The following is a 21,193-nucleotide window of genomic DNA, read 5'->3' as shown; positions in this document are numbered from 1 at the left end:
GATTGTGGAGGAGTGGTGTGGACAGAAGAGAAAAAGGAATACGTAAGGAGAGGCAGTGTGAACTGGTTAGCAGAGGTTCAGTCCAGGGAGATTGTGAGAGCACAGGATGTACTGAAGAGACAATGCCCATGTATGCATTTCAGAGAAACTTATGCTGGAAGGGAATATCCAAATGCCCTGTATAGGGAAGCAGCTGTTGGAGTCATTAGTGTTGTGGTGCACAGCACGTTTGGCAACTGGGTGGCCAAGTTTGCCACAGTTTGGTAGTGTCCATTCATTCAAGCAGTCTGTTGGTCATTTGTCATGCCCACATAGAATGATGTACAGTAGTTGCAGCATAGCTGATATATAAGATGGCTGCTTTCATATTTGGTCCTGCCTTTTATTGGGTACAAAATGCCTGTAACTGGATTGCGGTAGGAGGTGGTGGGTGGATTTAAGGGATATGTCCTGCAACTGGGCTACCCACAAAGGAATGATCCATGGGCTGCAGGATTGGGAGTATAATGGTCATCCCAAGTGCAAGACCTATCTCAACACCCACCTACCACACACCACCTGCTACCACAGTCAAGTCACAGGAGTTTCCTATCCAAGTAAAGCAGGGCCATTGTGGCAGCAGCTATGTTACATGTCAGCTATGCTACAATTACTGTGCAGCATTCTATGTGAGCATAACAAGTAACCAACCAGGGAGGGTGATAAATGCACTTCACGTTGATTTTTGCTAGATATTCAACAGCAACATTGGCAATATGCGGCCGCACATTATCGTGGTGCAGCATCCAGCCAGTTTCTCCGAAATGCGGTCTTTTGCGCCTGATATGGACTTGCAATGTTTTCAGGACATTCCTGTAGTATTGTCCAGTTACTGATGTGTATGCAGGTACAACATGCTGATAAACCATTCCTTGAATATCAAAGAATGAGATGACTATAACTTTCCCAGCAGAAGCAGCCACTTTTGTTTTTTGGGTGTTGGTGATGAACGAGATTTCCACACTGAGCTTTGCTGTTTGCTCTCAGGATCAAAATGATGTAACCAAGTTTCATCAACAGTCATTACATTTGAAAGAAACTCCGTATCTTCCTCTAACATCAGCTTTAACTGCATGCCGACCTGCACGCAAATGTCCTTTTGTTCTAGAATCAACAGTCTTGGAACCCATCGCGCACAAACACGTTGCAACCCTACCACCATCACATCAATAATAAATATCCAAAAGTCAGACCAATATGGGGAATAAGTGGAAGTTACACTAAAATAATACATAACCTGTTCTTCTTTTGAAATTTGCCTGAATCTGGATTTGCATGTGGAGTCAATGTAAATAAATGATTCAGGCACATTTTCAATTTTATTGTCATTTATTTGTTCTCCATGTGATATAAACAGCATTCTAAGAGACCAAGTGTCCAAAGCACATCAAGGCAAAACACACTGAAAGAAAACACTGAAACTGAGACAGAAGACTTGAGCCCCTTCAGCAGTGCTGCATTCCTTTATATAGAATTTTGACAGTGAATTTCAAGATAACCTTTTATTAACTTTATACAATTTCAATGTTACAATTAAAATTTACAAAATGTAAAGAGACTGATGTTACAGCCAAATAAGGTATAAAATACAATATCGAATGGCATAATTTTTGTAGTATCATCTGTAGTTTTTAATCATCCGTCCCAAGTAGCTGAATGGTCAGCGTGACGGATTGTCAGTCCTCTGGGCCCGGGTTCGATTCCCAGCTGGGTCAGGGAATTTACTCCGCCCAGGGACTGGGTGTTGTGCTGTCATCATCATCATCATCTTATCATCCCATTGACTGCAGGTCACTGAGGTGGCGCCAATTGAAAGACCGGCACCCAACAAAGAGTCTGCCCACTGGGGGGCCCTAGCCATACGATTAAATAAATAAATGAATGTAGTTTTAAATATGAAAATCAATCTGAACTTTAATTACAATAATGTCTCTTGTATTATTTTAGTTATGTAATTAGTTACAATTTGGATTTGGTTACTAAAATTCAGTGACAGTACAGAACTCGTGCTTTATCCGATTACATACGTAAAATTCACAAATAAGGCCTCAAATTCTGGAAATCGGAAAGTTGTGTGATGTAAACAATTGGAAAGTTAATTAGAAATGTAATTACAAAGGTTTTTAATTACAGAGGAGGACATAAAAATAGTAACAAATGAAAATACAGCACTCGGTAATAACTTTTAAGCTGTTTCTCAAGATAGTGGGGTTTTCTGTTACTAGATTTTTAGTTTACCATTTTGTTAATTAGAATCATTGATTTTTCATGCTAACATTTCTGCAGTCTCTAGTTATTTATTGCTAAACACTTATTACTTCAATTTCTCAATTTGATATTTAATATGCATATGTACATAATTTTGTTAATGACAACAAATTATTGACAATCATGAGAATTTACATCATTACAGAATATTCTTTATGTGTTTACAAAGAATAAAAGTTTTTTGGCAAAATGAACTGAATGATATCTATAAAAGGCCTTAGGAAGCACTGAATCATACGATAAATACACGGATGCATATAAAAAAAAAGGTGGTATCAGAAACTTCATAATAACCTTGGGGAGGCTGTAGCCTCTTAACGTGTTGTGTAATTTTTCTGTCCCCAACATGTGGGTGGCACCCAGTGAAATGTTCAGTATTTCAGAAAGTGATATTAAGGTAATTCGTCGATCCTCTCTCACAATGACAGCAGCTGTGTTGCTGTTTTCTTCCGTGAGAGCAGTAACTGGAGCACCGGGTCCACCTTCCTTTGAAATTGATTGTCTCCCCTCTTTAAACATTTTAAACCACCTTCGAGCTGTGCTTCAGGGAAGAATAGACTCTCCATAGGCCTCCTGTAACTTTGTATCAGCCTCAGCTGAAGATTTGTTGAGACGAAAGCAGAATTTCAAAGCCGCATATTGTTCCTCACGTGTTACCTCCAATGGAGCAGCAGGCGATACTGAACATGTCTGACCTTGCCTGCCTCTCACAGGTGGGAATCAGCAGTACCAACAATGAAACTACTACAGCATGTTTGTTGCACATTAAGCTAACAGAATATCACAAGATTAAATTTTAGCGTGAGAAATTATGACCGTGAAAACAGCCCTCATATAACTTATTTGCTGAAGAATAGTACTAATTGGCACAAAATATTACTAATCACAAAAATATACTGAGAGATTTTAGAAACTGTATGCTGTAATTATATTTAACTAAATCACACATATATAATTGTGAAATATAATTTTGTATTCAGTAAGTAAGTGACAATGTTAATAAAAAATATTGGTGTTCTGAAACTCCCAGTACCGTTTATTAATCTCATTGAACTCATATTTTCCCATAAAGAACAACAGTGTATTAAATGTAATTTTATTGTTATATTGCCCACCTACTTCTCCTCTCTGGAAATACATTGCTCTCAACTTTTCTAACTTCAGCCTTGATAAATTCATTACTGGTGTCCAGTCACTTTACACATCATTCATGTTGGTCTCACATTTATTTCAGTGTTCTGTTTCTTCATAAATGTAACCTGCTTACGAGAAATAGTTATTTGTTTCCCAGCAATTTTTAATGTCCTTTTATAGTTTTCAGCATGACTTAAAGGGTTTTTCACCAGTAACACTTTTGTGTATATCTGTATACCTCATTGTGCTGATCCTCACTTAAGTAGCAATATCTCATGTGAACTGAATGAGGCAACAGATAACAATTTTGTCGGCAGCACTTTTGCAATTTCTTGAGATTGATTGCAGACACACTTCAGAAAAACAAAATAGTAAATACTCAATTAAGTGCATTTGCATTATCAAATGCAGCTGATTGTAGAATCCATGACATATGTTATGTCTGCTGGTTTTGTGGGCGAATCACCTTTATGTGAGATCTCATTTTTTGCTGGCACTGTTGATATATCATGTCCTCTCAGGTTTGCTGTTGCTTTTCTTCTGTTCTTCCTACAACATTTTGACAACATAACTTCTAACAAAGTAACTCTGTGTACATGATGGAGCATATGATGATGATGATAACAATGATAAGTTATGTTGCCAAAATATTGTGCAGGAACACATGACAAACTGGTAGCATCCGAGAGGACATCATGCAATTCACCTTTATTTTTCCGCAGCTTCCATGTCTATTTTACTTCATATTTAATGCCCTTTACCACCACCATCTCCCCCCCCCCCCTCCTCCTCCCCCTCCCTCTCCCTTATTATTTTATTCTATTTGTCCATTTTTTGCATTTTCTGTTTAATAATAAAACATAAGATGTGCTTAAACATATATGTAGCTCTGTTTTTTTTGAGCTGGTGTGTTGTTACAAAATGTTCTGCAACTATACCACACTTTTTCTTTAAAGTAATGCTGAACTGTGCATTCTGAGCTTTGTTTGAACAGGTTCGCCTCACCCTTTTGCTGTAACCAGAGACTAAAGATAATTACCACAGTAAGAATCCAAATGCTATTTTAAGCAATGTGTGTCTTGCATGAAAGTTATTTTAATCTTTGACTCATGTACTTGTGAGACTGCAAATGGTCCTAGTATTATTTTACTGAAAAGGCTAATTTACTTAATTGCTTCATTTATAGCTGGAGAACTGTGGGCGTCCGGCAATTATCACCAAGGATTTGAGCATGATCATTTATGGACGAGATGCGCGAACTGGCCCACGTTCACTGAAACATTTGTTTTCTGGGCATTATCGTAATGCTGAGGCAAACCGTCTGTCTGGTGTCTACGAGTTAGTGCTGAAAAGAGCATCAGAAGCAGGTAGTCCAGGTTTGTTCCCCTTTGTCCCAGATTAGACTGTAGGAATGCAGCCAGTACCTTGAACAGAGAAATAACTCTTTAACAATTATATAACTGTGACCACTGTAAGGTGAAGATAAAGCTGTTTGTGTGTGAACAGTTAAATGTCTTATTAATGTTTAGAAGCACCAAATGTTGGTATTCAGGACTTTATATCTAAAAACAAAGATGATGTGACTTACCAAACGAAAGCGCTGGCAGGTCGATAGACACACAAACAAACACAAACATACACACAAAATTCAAGCTTTCGCAACAAACTGTTGCCTCATCAGGAAAGAGGGAAGGAGAGGGAAAGACGAAAGGATATGGGTTTTAAGCGAGAGGGTAATGAGTCATTCCAATCCCAGGAGCGGATGGTCTTTAAATATGTCTGCTTGTGTCTGTATATGTGTGGATGGATATGTGTGTGTGTGCGAGTGTATACCCGTCCTTTTTTCCCCCTAAGGTAAGTCTTTCTGCTCCCGGGATTGGAATGACTCCTTACCCTCTCCCTTAAAACCCACTTCCTTTCGTCTTTCCCTCTCCTTCCCTCTTTCTTGATGAGGCAACAGTTTGTTGCGAAAGCTTGAATTTTGTGTGTATGTTTGTGTTTGTTTGTGTGTCTATCGACCTGCCAGCGCTTTCGTTTGGTAAGTCACATCATCTTTGTTTTTAGATATATTTTCCCCACGTGGAATGTTTCCCTCTATTATATTGATATTCATGACTTTAGTTTGATACTTTTTTGAGAGAGTGATACCTATGAGATGCTGCCCAAAATGTAATGACATGTAATATGTAGGTAACATTATTTCCTCTATAGAAACAGTTATACTTCACAAGCCACCATGTGGTGTATAATAAAGAGGATGTATGTTGTCAGAATTATTTTCTTTCTTTGTGTCCCATTCACAAGTGCTTATGGAAAAATAAATGAACATTTCTGCATGTAATTAATCTCTTTAATTTTATCAGTGTAATCTTTGTGTGTTCTGTACACACACATTGTCTCTATGCTGATTTCAGAAAGGAGAATGAGGGTCATCCCGTTTATGTACTGTTATAATAATACTTAGTTAATACATTTAAAAAATAATAATTATTATTATTATTCCTTGTAGATCTATGGTGTGGTCCAAGTCTTCCAGTTGGACATCACTTTGGTGACATGTATTTTCTTAACCTACCCAAGTTACCCAACTTTGGAAAAGGAACATACAGTTTAATGTACAATCCAAATCATGGGTCATTTCAGGTGAATTTCCACATCATTGAGAGCCGACTGGTAGGTTAAAATGCAGACTAAAAGATCTGTGTTCCAACAGGGAGTTGATCTCATGAAGTTTTATACTTTACAGCTATACCAGCAGGTCTGACATTACATACTTTCTCCATCAAGGGAATTGTGTACTCATTTACTGTTTTGTTCAGAGCACATAACCATAGAGAAGGAATATTTATGGAGTCACCAAGATACATTGTCTCTAAAGCCACATGATGTTAGGAAGGTGCAGCTTTTGCCTGTGAGTGCCCTGCAAGTTTTGAATATGATTACATTGTTAGCACAAGCAGATCTCATTCAGAAGTATTGTGGATTTTGTACACACATTTCATAGGCACCATAACAATTTGCAGTTGATATTTAGAATGAACTTGGTTTAAAGCATTGAAGAAATGAATGCAAGGTCATTCACGTGTTTGTGACAATTGTCACAGCTTAGAGACCACTGTTCCATTTGTTATAGGAAAGGAAAGAATAGGCAAAACTGTATTTTAGGTTTTATTCTACATTTGATTTTATTTCCAATTCTCTGTTTTAATAAAATACTCTGTGGCAGCATTGAAAAATGGCTTGAAAAATGGCTTCCTAGTGTGCCAAAGTGAACGTGTTCTAGCAAACATTTAATTTGAAGCTATATGTATGCAGCAGATTAGTGATTTGTCACACTTTGAAATATTTTTAGTGGCAGTAATCTTCCTTCTTATTTTCTGGTACCATGTTTTTAACATTCATTCATCCTTAGCAAAACTAAAATCTCCATCTTGTAGTTACTAGGACTATAGATTCCTATTGTAATTACTTTAAAATAAGCACAGTGGTTTGGAGGCCTATGTTCTCTGTCATGTATAAATCATACATGCAGGCAAAAATTGCTCAAATATTTATACATTTTACAGATTGACTGGCTGGACACTCCAACACTACAATGTAGCACTCGTATCTTACATACTGGCCATACTGTCATATAAATTAATCCTTTAAGTCTTTATTAAACTGTGCCTTGATATTTGTAACACGTAGAGCCCCACTTACTAGTATGATAACTACAATTAGATATTTGCATTATTTACCTATGAAAAGTAACTTTTACTGCTTTGATATATTCTGACTTGCATGCATAGCAGCAGCATTTATTTATCAGTGCTGTTACTACTGAATAAATGTGTAAAAACAGGGCAAATAATTGTCATATTAAAGTTTTGCTCTTAGTGCAAAATATAAACAAACAGCATATTGATGATGTATGACATTTCTGCTTTGATGAACACACAGAGTTAACAAATGCTAAAATGTTTCATGCAGTCAAAGCTAAAACTTTATCTGTGAGATGTAGTGAGTGTTGTCTGTGAAGGATCCAGTTGTGTGATATGTACTGTTGATCAAATGTGATCAGGCAGTTATATCTGAGTCTTCTTCACATGCAGTGTTTGAAGAAGGGAACAGTAGTAACTTTTAAGCAAAGGAATTTCACATCTTGCAATCTCAAGTCTGGACAGGAAGCATGTTACCGAATGACTTTGACTTAGTCACTAATTTAACATGTGAACATTGTAGGAAAAGACAGAGTGCTACTTACAGTAAAGAAGACACACTAGGTTGCAAACAGGCACAAGTAAAAGACACTTACATAAAGCTTTTTGCCACAGTCTTCATCAGTAAAAGAGAGACAAACACTATTTGTACACACAAGCAACAGCACACCTCATGCACACATGGGCTGAGATGCTAGAGTTGCTGATCATATGTGCATGAGGTGTGTGCTTGCTTGTATGTATGAGTGGTGTGTGTGTGTCTCTCTCTTTTGCTGATGTAAGCTGTTGCTGAAAGCTTTATGTAAGTGTCTTTTAATTGTGCCTGTGTGCAACATAATGTGTCTTCTTTATGGTAAGTAGCAATCTGTCTTTTTGTACATTGTTGGAGTGTCCATTGTGTAATTTCACACATGATTCAGACGAGGGTTCCTTTGATGGATCAGTACATTTAGAAGAAATCTCAAGTTCATTTAAGGCTCTCAATGCCCTCACCATCCTTCTCTCAATTTAATTGGATTTCTACATGTTTGCAGTCTTGTGACTTCATTTATATCTGTAGGGCTGCTTTCTCTGCTTACACGTCAGATCTTAAGAAAAGCCATTCCAGTATCAATAGTAAAATGTATATGCTGATAAATTTACCACACATAATCTACAGTTATTCTCCAACTAAGTGTTTTTTTTCTAGGCATCTGTATTGACTTTCATCTTATAAAAAATTTCTTTCAATTCTTCTTTGTGTTGACGAGACTGGTGTGATTATGAAATGATAAAAACTTCCAAATTTTGAATGCAGTTGCCCTTTGAAAATAAAAATGTGATTGCACATAAATGTTCTCATTTTAACCTTACAGTTTCTGAATACCATATTCAATATGACATTTAAGTGATTCCATCATGCCTAAATAAGTTAGATTAGATTTGATGTTGTTATGGTCTCCTGTTTCTTGAAAATATGAAAATGAACTAGAAACTAATCATTCTTAAAACTTTCAGAGTAGATGAGTAATGGTTTTGACAAACCATTTTTTAAAACCCATTAGTTAGCATGGTGAATACACATAAGTGTGTAGATAATGCCATTGATCAATGAGTACATGTAGTTTTGGGTAGCATCCCATAACAAACAAACAAAAATTAGAACTATAGTGGTGGGGGTATGTAATTTGCCTCTATTTTTGTCTGTAGCCTGTATTCTTACTCTGTTGCTAACTTTTCTTTAGAAGGAAATGCTGAGCAAGTTCCCTCAAACCAGAAAAGCAGATCTCACACATAAGACTGTGAGTAGCATGAGGCATCCTCTTAAACTCAAGTGTACTGGCAATACTTAAACTGGTCAAAGACTGGCTGCTTTTAGTTTAGATGTCCCATACCATTTTTAACAGTAGTACTGGTTTGATGTAGTTATCTTTGTCTAGTGTGTAGAGCAATGTATTAATATTTAGCACTTCTATAGTTAAGTATCAACAGCTTAAATAGACATTGATTGTGTGTTGAATTTTTAAGATTTGCAATATTATTATTCCTCAATCACAAATAAAAGTTCCATTACTTAATTGTCTATTTGTCATGTGGTGTTAATTTATTATGTTACATGCAAACAGACAGTGTAGTTAGGCAGTAAATTTACATACATCTGAAACCTCTGACAGTATTTCACACTTGTATGCACTTCACTTAATAAATGATGTAAACTAGAGTAAAATTCTTCTGTTGAGTGGAAAATACTGGTTATGCTATCACTGGAAAATGAAAAATGAAGACCTCTAAGGATGTACTATACAAGCACCTTAGTTGCTTGATGTACTGATAGAGGGCAGTCTTGTGTTATGACAGAGTAGTGAAAGGGTCATGTTGTTGTATCTTACAAATTCACATATGCATCGAAGAGGCCATTGGTGAATAATTTGAGCTGAACAGCTAGCAGGGGATGTTAGAAAAAAAAAATGGAGCTATGTAATTGTCATATTGTTCCATCAACATAATCCTCTCCAATTCTGTGGCCTTATGCCACAATATGTGAGATCTGATATGTTTTCATTTTACCACTGTACAGGCTTGTCTGTCAGCCATGTTCTCTCTGTGTTGATAACTTTCCCATTATGGCTGTGGTCTTAGGTTCTTCTTCACCATGATAAATCTGTTTGCATTTTTGTGGCCATGAATACACTATAGTCATTTCTCTAGTTTTCCTGAAGTTTCACAATAGACTTAAGAGTTGTTTGTTGGGCCATGAGGGAGGACATCAAACAGAATAAATCCTTCAGAGTCCCTGAAGCCTGTAACCATGCTTTACCAGCTGAGATTACTGTTTTGAATTGTGTATTTGAAAGAGATTTTGTGTGTTGCTACTCCATGGATTGCCGTTTTGTTTCAGGCTGAAACTGGCGAATCCATGTTTCATTGCCTGTGACAATTTTTGACAAGAAATCATCACCGTCAGCCACATAATGAGCAAATAATTTGGCACAGATGTTCTTTCTTTTTGGCATGCGAGTATGCACCACTACCTGCAGAGATGTCAAACTGAGCACTGGGTTGCTTGATTTTTAGTCACTGATTGCCTCAAATAAGAGTTTCTCATCTGCATGGGGTCAGCCTGCACATGGAAGATCAGAGAAGATTTTCTTCTCATTATTCTGTTGACAGTACACACTTCAGCCAGTGACTTACTGTGCTCTGATCCACTGCGCGATATCCGTATGCATTCTGTAAAAGCTTGTGAATATTTGTGATGGTCAGGTCTTCCACCAATGTACCTCAGTTGCAGATGCCATTTTGAAAACTGGTTATAGTGCTGCCATCTACCAAGAATTACTGGAAATACATGAGATGTTGTGGAAATGTTTAAGGATGTCGCAAACGAAATTGCATTTGCTTTGATCCAAAATTGGTTGAGAAAGAAAGTGTGTTGTATTACTTTTTGTACCAAAATTGGCTGAGGAAAAAATGTGTTGTTTACTTATTGAATGAATGCCTCTCATACAACATTGATGGAATCTGGATTTCAGCGACGCCACCAACTAACTCCAGTTTTCATAGATATGCTGTGTGATCAAAAGTATTCGGACACCTGGCTGAAAATGACTTACAAGTTCGTGGCGCCCTCTATCAGTAATGCTGCAATTCAGTATGGTGTTGGCCCACCCTTAGCCTTGATGACAGCTTCCACACTCGCAGACATACATTCAATCAGGTGCTGGAAGGTTTCTTGGGGAATGGCAGTCCATTCTTCACGGAGTGCTGCTATGAGGAGAGGTATTGATGTTGGTCGATGAAGCCTGTCACAAAGTCAGCGTTCCAAAACATCCCAAAGGTGTTCTATAGGATTCAGGTCAGGACTCTGTGCAGGCCAGTCCATTATAATGACATTATTATCGTGTAACCACTCCGCTGCAGGCCATGCATTATGAACAGCTGCTCGATCATGTTGAAATATGCAATCACCATCCCTGAATTGCTCTTCAACAGTGGGAAGCAAGAAGGTGCTTAAAACATCAATGTAGACCTATACTGTGATAGTGCCATGCAAAACAACAGGGTGTGCAAGCCCCTTCCATGAAAAACATGACCACAGCGTAACACCACCATCTCTGAATTTTGCTGTTGACACTACATACACTGGCAGATGATGTTCACTGGACATTCACCATACCCACATCCTGCCATCGGATCGCCACATTGTGTACCATGATTCGTTATGCATTCGCCATACCCACACCCTGCCATCGGATCGCCACATTGTGTACCATGATTCGTCACTCCACACAATGTTTTTCACTGTTCAGTCATCCAGTGTTTACACTCCTTACACCAAATGAGGTGTCCTTTGGCATTTACCAGCGTGATGTGTGGCTTTGAGTATCTGCTTGACCATGAAATCCAAGTTTTCTCACCTGCCGCCTAACTGTCATAGTATTTGCAGTGGATCCTGGATGCAGTTCAGAATTGCTGTGTGATGGTCTGGATAGATGTCTGCATATTACACATTAGGACCCTCTTCAACTGTCGGCAGTCTGTGTCAGTCAGCAGACGAGATCAGCCTATACGCTTTTGTGCTGTATATGTCCCTTCATGTTTCCACTTCATTATCACCTCAGAAACAGTGAACCTAGGGATGTTTAGAAGTGTGGAAATCTCACATACAGATGTATGACACAAGTGACACCCAATCACCTGACCACATTCGAAGTCTATGAGTTCCACAGAGTGCCCCATTCTGCTCACTCATGATGCCTAATGACTACTGAGGTTGCTGATTTGGAGTACCTGGCAGTAGGTGGCAGCAAAATTTCTCTAATATGAAAAACTTATATTTTTGGGGTGTCCGGATACATTTGATCACACAGTGTGACAAGAAAGTGTGATTCTAAAGTTTGTTGATATAATTCTATATCAGAAGCTATGAGTTCACTAAACAACATGTTCTCTGTTCTTCAGTCTTTTTGAATGAAGAAGCTAGGAGACGAAGTACCGCAAACAGTTGTGTGCCACAAGGATCAGTTCTGGCTTCCATTCTCTTTCATTTTAATGTGCATAGCATGCCAGCTACAAATTCCAACAATGCTCTGGCGTTACTATGTCAGAACAAAGACATCAATCAATGCAGGAGTACATTTTCATGTCATCTCACTGTATTGAATGAGTACTTTTCCAAATGGAGAATCCAGCCAAACCCAGTTTATATGGAGGTTCCACCTGTGATTAAGAGAGGCATACATTAATTTTCCATTCTGTAATTACCTTGGTGTCACCCCTGATCAGGTGCTGTCATTTAAGCAGCACTCCACCAGCCTATTGAAGAAGCTTGGCCGAAGAGTGTTTTGTGGCGGCGTTCGTAGCGACAAACAATTCGCTGTAGAAACGGCTTACGAAGTCACCGCCACACTTTTAATAGCGGGCCGACCGGTCCGCTGGAACAGTGAACAGAAAGATGAAAACCCAAACACTCTGATTAAATAAAAGTCGGTACTTATCTTTATTAACGAAGATACAGAAACACAGTAGTGAACTCCGTGTCTACAGAAATCTGTCTAGTTCGAGTCGGGGCGGCTAGATCAACGTCGGCTGACGACAAACAACAACTCTGCTGCGATGAACACACAACTGACTAGCAAGTACACAATTCAGTGGCGAGTATACAACTGAGCGGCGAATCCAGAACTGTCCTAGTGCTCGCGACTCCAGCGCTTAAGAACCCAGAAGCCAGCGGTGGCGCGCGCAGACTTGCGGCGATTTCCTGTCTCGCTGGCACTGCTTATGCGGACGGCGTCCGGACTTTGATGCTGCCAACCTTTTGGCAGCGGGCTCGATGGCATTACTGGCTAGGATATAACACTCCTCACCCCCAAATTGCCGCACCGTCGTTGAATAATGACGTGGCGAGCATCGACGGCGGGGGAGGGGTCTGGCCGCAGGCGTAGCAGAAGAGACCGGGACGGAGACTGTTGTCGGTGGCAGTCCCCGGTCCGCACACCAGCATTGGCTGCGCGGGGCCTCGGGAAACACCGACTGAAAACCGAGGTCAGGGTGCACGCCTGTGACCACGGGCGCAGCTTCTGGTACTGGACGCGACGGGGCATCGGGACCCACGAAGAGAGGCAGCGTCTCCTGACGCTGCGTCGACGGCTGCTGAGTGGGCGCCGGACAAGGCGCTGCGGTGTCAGACTCCTTGGGAGTGCCCAAGGAAAGCGGCTGCAGGACAGGCTGCACAGCCACCGCTTGGGAAGGCGGCCCGGCCGAGGGGTCGACGTCCATCAGCTCCGAAGGCGGTGGCGACTGAAGAGGGACCGCAGGCGCCGGAGCGACCACCTGGGGTGCTCCCGGATGAAGCTGCGCGGGAGGCATCAACGGGATGGGCTGTCGGCGTGGTAGCGGCGACGGCTGCTGCTGCTGCCCTGGGGGCGGCAGCGAAGTCGGAAGGCGCGGCTGGAACCCGCCGCGGACCAAATCTGTGGACAAAGAACGAGCGGCAGAATCCGGGCGGCCAGCACGGCGCAACTGCTGCTGATGCCTCCTGTGCACCCCAGTAGCACCTTGAACAGTATAAAAACCGCGACCCTGGACACTTATCACGGTACCACGTTCCCAACGACAGCGGCCGTGATAAACTCTGAAAAAAACGGCGTCGTTGCGCTGAAAACGCGTGCGATGCTCAGAAGCGGCGGGTCGATCCGGGGGGTGCAACAACCGTAGTAGGGTGCGATGACGACGGCCGTGGAGAAGCTCCGCAGGCGAAGGGCCGTCGCGTGGCGCGGTCCGGTACGACGACAGGAACGTGGTGAGGGCCTGCTGACGAGAGTGCGTAGCACGAAGGCGGTCCATATGATCCTTGAATGTGCGTACAAAACGTTCCGCTGCACCATTCAATTGAGGGTGGAACGGCGGAGTAAGAACATGGCGAATGCCATTGGCAGAACAAAAACTTTCAAGTTCAGCAGAGGTAAATTGTGGACCATTGTCAGACACTAAAACTTCTGGAAGACCCTCAATACAAAAAATTGAAGTCAACGCCTGTATAGTTTGTGCAGACGTTATAGACTGCATGGGCACAACAAACGGAAAATTACTAAATGCATCTATCACGATGAGCCAACGAGAATTCCAATATGGACCAGCGAAATCAATATGTACTCGCTGCCAGGGACCGGCAGGGCGTGCCCATTCAAAATAGCGTTGAGGCGGAGCAGCTTGGTGTTCGGCACACGTCGAACAATCTGTAGACATCTGCGTAATCTGCTTATCAATGCCGATCCATGTACAATGACGACGGGCAAGCTGCTTGGTGCGGACCACTCCCCAATGACCTTGATGCAACAAGTCGAGGACCTTGGATTGGAGCACTTGGGGAACCACTACACGAAGCTGGTCATTCTCGGTGCGTAACAGCAAAACTCCGTGCGAAACAGACAACAGATGACGTTGCGGATAATAGCGACGAACCACAGGGTCCGATATGTCCTTTGCCTTGGACGGCCAACCACGTTGAACAAAACGTAATAGTAAACTCAGATGAGGATCCGTAGCTGTCTCACGTGCCACCTGACGATAATCATTCGGAAAATCCCGGAGGGATTGATGCTCATCGGCGTCAATCTGATGGCAAGAGTCATCAGAGGAGTCGAAGACATCATCCGCAGCAATCGGCAATCTAGAAAGCGCGTCAGTGTTTGCATGCTGAGCTGTAGGGCGATACAGTATCTCATACTGGTATTGTGATAACAAAAGAGCCCAACGTTGTAGTCTCTGAGCTGTCCGCTGAGGAACTGGTTTAGACGGATGAAACAGTGACGTCAGGGGCTTGCGATCTGTTACTAAATAGAATGGTCTACCATAGAGGTAGTGATGGAATTTTGTGACACCGAACACAATAGCCAACGCTTCCTTGTCCAATTGGCTATAATTACACTGAGCTTTGTTTAGCAATTTATATGCGAACGCAATAGGACGTTCGGTGTTACCGACTCAGTGAGACAACACAGCACCGAGGCCGAAAGAAGAGGCATCACAAGCTAACACCAGAAGCTTGTTAGGGTCGTAATGGACCAGGCAACGATCATTCAATAAAGCCTTTTTAAGCTGCTGAAAGGCTGATTGGCAATCAGCTGACCACACAAACGGAACATTCTTACGGCGGAGACGATGCAACGGTGCAGCAATCTGTGATGCATTAGGTATAAACCTAATATAATATGTCAATTTGCCAAGAACTGCTTGCAATTCCTGCAGATTGCGAGGGGCGGGCAAATCACGAATAGCTGCTAAATGTGACTGGGAGGGATGAATGCCTTGAGCATTAATAACATGTCCCAGATACTCCATCTCCGTAAGGAAAAATGAACATTTATCGATGTTGCAACGTAGGCCTGCCTGAGACAACACTGTAAACAAACACTCCAAATTACGGAAATGTTCAGCAGGCGTCCGACCGGACACAACAATATCGTCTAAATAGTTGCAACACGATGGCACATTAGCCAGAAGTTGTGACAAAAAACGCTGAAAAACAGCTGGAGCTGACGCACAACCAAAAGGCAAACGCAGAAAACGGAACAACCCCAACGACGTGTTTATGACAAAATACTGTTGTGATTGCGCGTCCAGAGGCAATTGCAAATATGCTTCAAGGAGATCAATTTTGGAAAAGAAACGAGCTTCCCCTAACTTATCCATCAGCTCGTCCGGTCTAGGCAAAGGAAAAGAATCAATGACAGTCTGAGGATTAACTGTCGACTTAAAATCAGCACACAAACGTAACTTGCCAGACGGTTTCTTTATAATAACTAAGGGAGAAGCCCACTGGCTCGCTGAAAGGGGTTGAATAACACCGTTGTTTTGCCAACGACGAAGTTCATCTGCTACAGGTGCCCGGAGGGCGTGAGGCACTGGACGAGCACGAAAAAATCGAGGCTGAGCATTATCTTTTAACGTAATATGAGCGGCAAAGTTCGCAGCACAACCTAGTTCGTCTTTAAATATGTCACTGTATCGTTTACACAAATCGGTTATGCTGTCTTGAGGAACAACAACAGAATTAATTTGCAACACATTGTCTTGGATAGACAGGCCAAACAAGTCAAAACAGTCTAATCCGAAAATGTTTACACTGTCTGTAGCGCGGAGCACTGTGAATGAAACTGTTTTTGTATTGCCACGGAATGTGGCTGGCACGCTACGTACACCTAACACAGGAATTTGTTCTCCACTATAAGTAGCCAAAGAATGTTTTGCCGCTGAAAGTTTAGGGCGGCCGATAGCCGCATACGTAGCACTATTTATGAGAGTCACAGATGCACCAGTGTCTAATTGAAAATTGAAGGTCTTATCCTGGATGCGTAGCTTCACAAATAGTTTATTACACTGTCTCTGGATCGGTGCAGTGGAGGCGGAAGACACAAAATCAGCGCGTTTAGCGCGTGTTCGCTGCTTACGACAACTCGTGGGTTGGGCGGGTGGAACAACAACTCCCGCTTCACTTGCAGTCTGTACATTACGTTTTACAGCGTTTGAATTACGCTTGGGTCGCATAGCAGAGGGCTGGGTGGGTGGCTTATTGCGAACAAGTTTATTACCCACACGAACCGTGGAAGAGTCTTTAAACGCGACCTTCTGGGCGGGCTGGCTTTGAAGAACATGAATATCCATGGGCTGGGCAGCACTAGAATTGTTCTTGCGTTTACGCAAACAAACAGTCTGGATGTGTCCTTTCCTTTGACAAAAGTGACAAACCGCGTTTCTCAACGGGCAACGTTCACGAGGATGAGCAAGAACACACTTAGGGCAAGACTTAACTCTATCATTTTGCACACGCGGCTGACGAATTTGTTTAACATGACGCGGCCGGCTAGTGTTTACAGTCTGACTCTGCCGGTGGGGCCGCGGGCGTGACATAACTTGCTTAGCACAGGCAATTTGAGAAATACATGGCTGATCTAACTCACACTCAGCATAGTCAAAAGTATCTTGGGCTTCAATGATGTTCATCACAGTCTCTAATGACGGGTCAGGCAACTTTAAGATAGCAGCACGAATACGAGAATCTGCAATGTTTTGAGTAATAGCGTCTCGTAACATGACATCACTGTAGGAAGCTCCACACACACAATTAAATCGGCACTGACGGGTGAGGCCCCGTAAATCTGTTAACCACTGTTTATTAGATTGATGTGGCAGTTTCTTTAATCTGAAGAACTTGAATCTGGCTGCTGCCACATGAACTCGCGACTCGAAATACTCAGCAAGCTTGTTAACAACAACGTCATAGTCTAAAGCTTCTGGCTTGGATTCCGGGAACAACTTACAAAGTAGTCGATAGACTTCCACGCCTGCAGTGGAAATTAAATAAAGCTGCCGCTCAGCACCCGTGATTTTGTAGACTGTCCATGTGCGCCTGCAACTGCGCGAAATATTCTCGCCATTCTTCTCTTGATGCATCAAAAGCACGGAAAGGTGGTGCTGCCTGTGCTTGTTCCTTTTGTGTTGGAGGATTAGCCGCTTGTTTGGCGATTGCTTCCACCAGACTTTGTATTTGCTGACTCTGTAACAAGATCAACTGTTGTAATTCGGCAGACATAGTGAACACAAATTAAACCGGCCCCCAAAATTTTATCGCTATAATTAGTATAACCAGAAACAAGTTGAACCAGCCCTGCACACGAGTTCGGAAGCCCTCGTCGCCAGTTTTGTGGCGGCGTTCGTAGCGACAAACAATTTGCTGTAGAAACGGCTTACGAAGTCACCGCCACACTTTTAATAGCAGGCCGACCGGTTCGCTGGAACAGTGAACAGAAAGATGAAAACCCAAACACTCTGATTAAATAAAAGTCGGTACTTATCTTTATTAACGAAGATACAGAAACACAGTAGTGAACTCCGTGTCTACAGAAATCTGTCTAGTTCGAGTCGGGGCGGCTAGATCAACGTCGGCTGACGACAAACAACAACTCTGCTGCGATGAACACACAACTGACTAGCAAGTACACAATTCGGTGGCGAGTATACAACTGAGCGGCGAATCCAGAACTGTCCTAGCGCTCTCGACTCCAGCGCTTAAGAACCCAGAAGCCAGCGGTGGCGCGCGCAGACTTGCGGCGATTTCCTGTCTCGCTGGCGCTGCTTATGCGGACGGCGTCCGGACTTTGATGCTGCCAACCTTTTGGCAGCGGGCTCGGGTGGCATTACTGGCTAGGATATAACAGAGTGAATCTACTCACAAAAAGTAGCTGAAAACAACTGGGAACTAATGCAGATACAATACTTAATTCTGCTATTTAAATTATATATTCAGTTGCTGAATATTGTACTGTTATATAGAAAAACAGCACACATGCAAATAAGACAGTTGTACATCTGATTGAAGCCACAAGCACCATTTCTGTCATTTCACATCAGCTCCCATTTCACCAACCGGCACAGGTATCAACAGTCCTTCCTTCTCACCCCATCCAGTAAGTCTCCCCTGACCTTGGGTTCTAAGTGACTATTCTGTAACTCTTCCCTTTTCTTACACCAGTCATTTTCCTTCATCTCTCTTCCTTTCTATTCAACCCTTCCACCAGAATGAGCCATTGCCTGTGAAAGGTTGGACATATCCCCATCTTTTATACACTGCTGGCCACCGTAAATGCAACACCAAGAAAGAAAAGAGGTAGCACCACAGAATTTATTTTGTAGATAACATGTTGACCAAATATCAAATGATTACGTTTACAGACGTCTGTGACATGTGGTTCCTGCCAGAATCAGTAGCCAGAGTAGCCGCCATTGTTGGAGATCACCGCTGCCACACGTCTCGGCATTGAGTCAAAGAGACGTTGGATGTGTTCCTGGGGTACAGCAGCCCAAGCAGCTTCCACACGTTGCCAAAGATCATCTGGTGTGGCAGCTGGGGATGTAATCTGGGTCACTCATTGAGCAACCATGGACCACATGTTTTCTATCGGCAAAAGATCCGGAGAGCGAGCCAGCCAGGGAAGCACTTCAATCTGGTTATTGACGAAGAACCTTTGGGCAATGTGTACCACGTGTGGTCGTGCATTATCCTGTTGAAATAGGGCTGTGGCCGAGCCCTGAAGGTAAGGAAGGACAACTGGCTCCAGCACCTCGGACATGTAGCGCCGGCTATTTAAAGTACCGGCAATGCGTACTAGAGGCATGCGAGAGTAATATCCACTACCGCCCCATACCACATACCATAATACCCGGTGCAAGACCAGTGTGGCGGTGCATAAAGCAGCTGTCCAGCATCCTCTCTCCACGGTGTCTCCACACTCGAATCTGACCATCGTGGTGCTGCAGACAGAAGCGTGCCTCGTCAGTAAAGACAACGTCATTCCATTTTGCCGTCCACATCCGTCTGTCATCACACCATTGGCGACGGAGACGTCTGTGGTTCTGCGTCAATGGTAGACGAAGCAATGGACGTCTTGCGGACAGACCACTCTGCTGTAAACGGCGTCGAATGGTACGCGCAGACACTGGATGATGCGTTACAGACGCAATGTGCTGTGCTATGGTTCGGGATGTCACTGAGCGATCCGTCACGGCCATGCGCACAATTTGCCTGTCAGCACGTGCAGTGGTGCACCAAGGTGAATGCGATCGACCACGTCGGTCCGTCGTACCCTCCTGCATCCAACGGTCACATATCCGCATTACAGTTGTTTGGTTTCGTCCAACACGACTAGTGATTTCTCTGTATGATAATCCACAATCTCGGTAAGCCACTATCCTTCCTCTGTCGAACTCGGATATTTGATCAAACGATGTTCGCTGTTGTCTACGAGGCATAACTGATCGTCTTGTGAAACAACCACAAGGTAAACACACGTGCCGAACGTACACTCGTCGAAATCGCCAAGCCTTAAATGGCGCTATGAGGTGACGCCACAGGCGCGCGTGATGTGCATCTGCGCTGAAATTCTAATCAGTTGCATACCTCATCGCTGCAAACCCATGGTGTAAATTTCACATGATTCGGATGCTTCCTTCAGGGTGTTGCATTTACGGTGGCCAGCAGTGTATTTCTCCTGCCGCCACTGTGTGACTACATACTTCTAAGGTTACAAGTGTGCTCTTAAATATATTCATTGGCTCCCCTGACAAAAATGATTAGCAATTGTGTCTTGTTTTGACAAAATATGAGACAGGGTTGGATGGTGCCTGGCCCAGTCTTTCTTATCAGTATCATCTTTTGACCAGTTGTAGTAATATTTGCAGGTAGTGTGACACCTGACACATCTCTCATATCTAGGTATGACAGCAGGATTCTATTGTAATTAGATGAGGATAAACATGATTGTAAAAGGGTTACCAAATGCCATGTGAATGTATTACTGTGATTATGATTGTATACAGAATGTCCTAGGAGGAATGGTCAATATTCAGGGATATGACAGGAATGATCATTCAAGCCAAAAAGATCTAGCAACCATCGGCTCTAAAATCCATACCTTAAGAGCTATGAGCTTAGTGCGAAACATGTCTCTTCTATTGAGAAAGTGTTCATAGATCTTAATGTATGCATTTTAGACCCAGTGTGCAGATATTCACCAGATACTGTCTCAATGAAGGAAGAATATTTTCTTATAATGAAGGAAATTGTCAGCTGTGCTGAAATTGATAAGAAGTCGCTTTGTCAATATGTGATTGATGGTGTAAGGGAAAAACAAGGTATTATGAGAGAGATTTGTGAAGTCATTGCCAAAAAGAAATAACAAAACTTACAGCAATGAAAATTTAAACTCCAGTAAGAAAGATGCTAAAGACGCAAATAACAGAAATACTAAAATTGCAACTTGGGATCCAAACAAAAAATGTTCCAGTTGTGGTACCAGTGGTCATGGACCAAGTGATTGCAACCACAATCACAAGAACAAGGGAAAACGACACTTCTGTTGCAACAGGTTTAGTCCTATCTCATCTGAAAGCACAAAGTTTTAGTTGTTGTTGAAGGAATGCCTGGTGTATTTACTAGATATATATTTTAAAATTGTAATGCACCATGCTGCATTCCAAAAGACTATGGAGAAGAAGGACTTGTCACCAAGAAT

The 21,193-nt window shown here is 42.2% G+C and overlaps 1 protein-coding gene across 6 annotated transcripts in view; it reads left to right on the top strand.

The window, feature by feature from the left end:
* The window catches only part of LOC126458130 (kinesin-like protein unc-104), a 376,183-nt gene that overhangs the window by 331,375 nt on the left and 23,615 nt on the right, over positions 1 to 21,193 (top strand). For 5 of the 6 annotated variants that reach the window (XM_050094968.1, XM_050094971.1, XM_050094972.1 and 2 more), the window contains one exon: positions 4,628 to 4,817. In XM_050094968.1, the coding sequence (XP_049950925.1) occupies positions 4,628 to 4,817 (190 nt within the window). The remainder of the gene's footprint in view (positions 1 to 4,627; positions 4,818 to 21,193) is intronic. The other variant, XM_050094970.1, reaches the window with a different exon arrangement.

The sequence above is a fragment of the Schistocerca serialis genome, chromosome 2 (assembly GCF_023864345.2).
Source record: "Schistocerca serialis cubense isolate TAMUIC-IGC-003099 chromosome 2, iqSchSeri2.2, whole genome shotgun sequence".
Taxonomy (NCBI): Eukaryota; Metazoa; Arthropoda; class Insecta; order Orthoptera; family Acrididae; genus Schistocerca; species Schistocerca serialis.
Note: the sequence above shows the minus strand (reverse complement) of the source record. Positions and strands in the feature narration are given on the sequence as shown.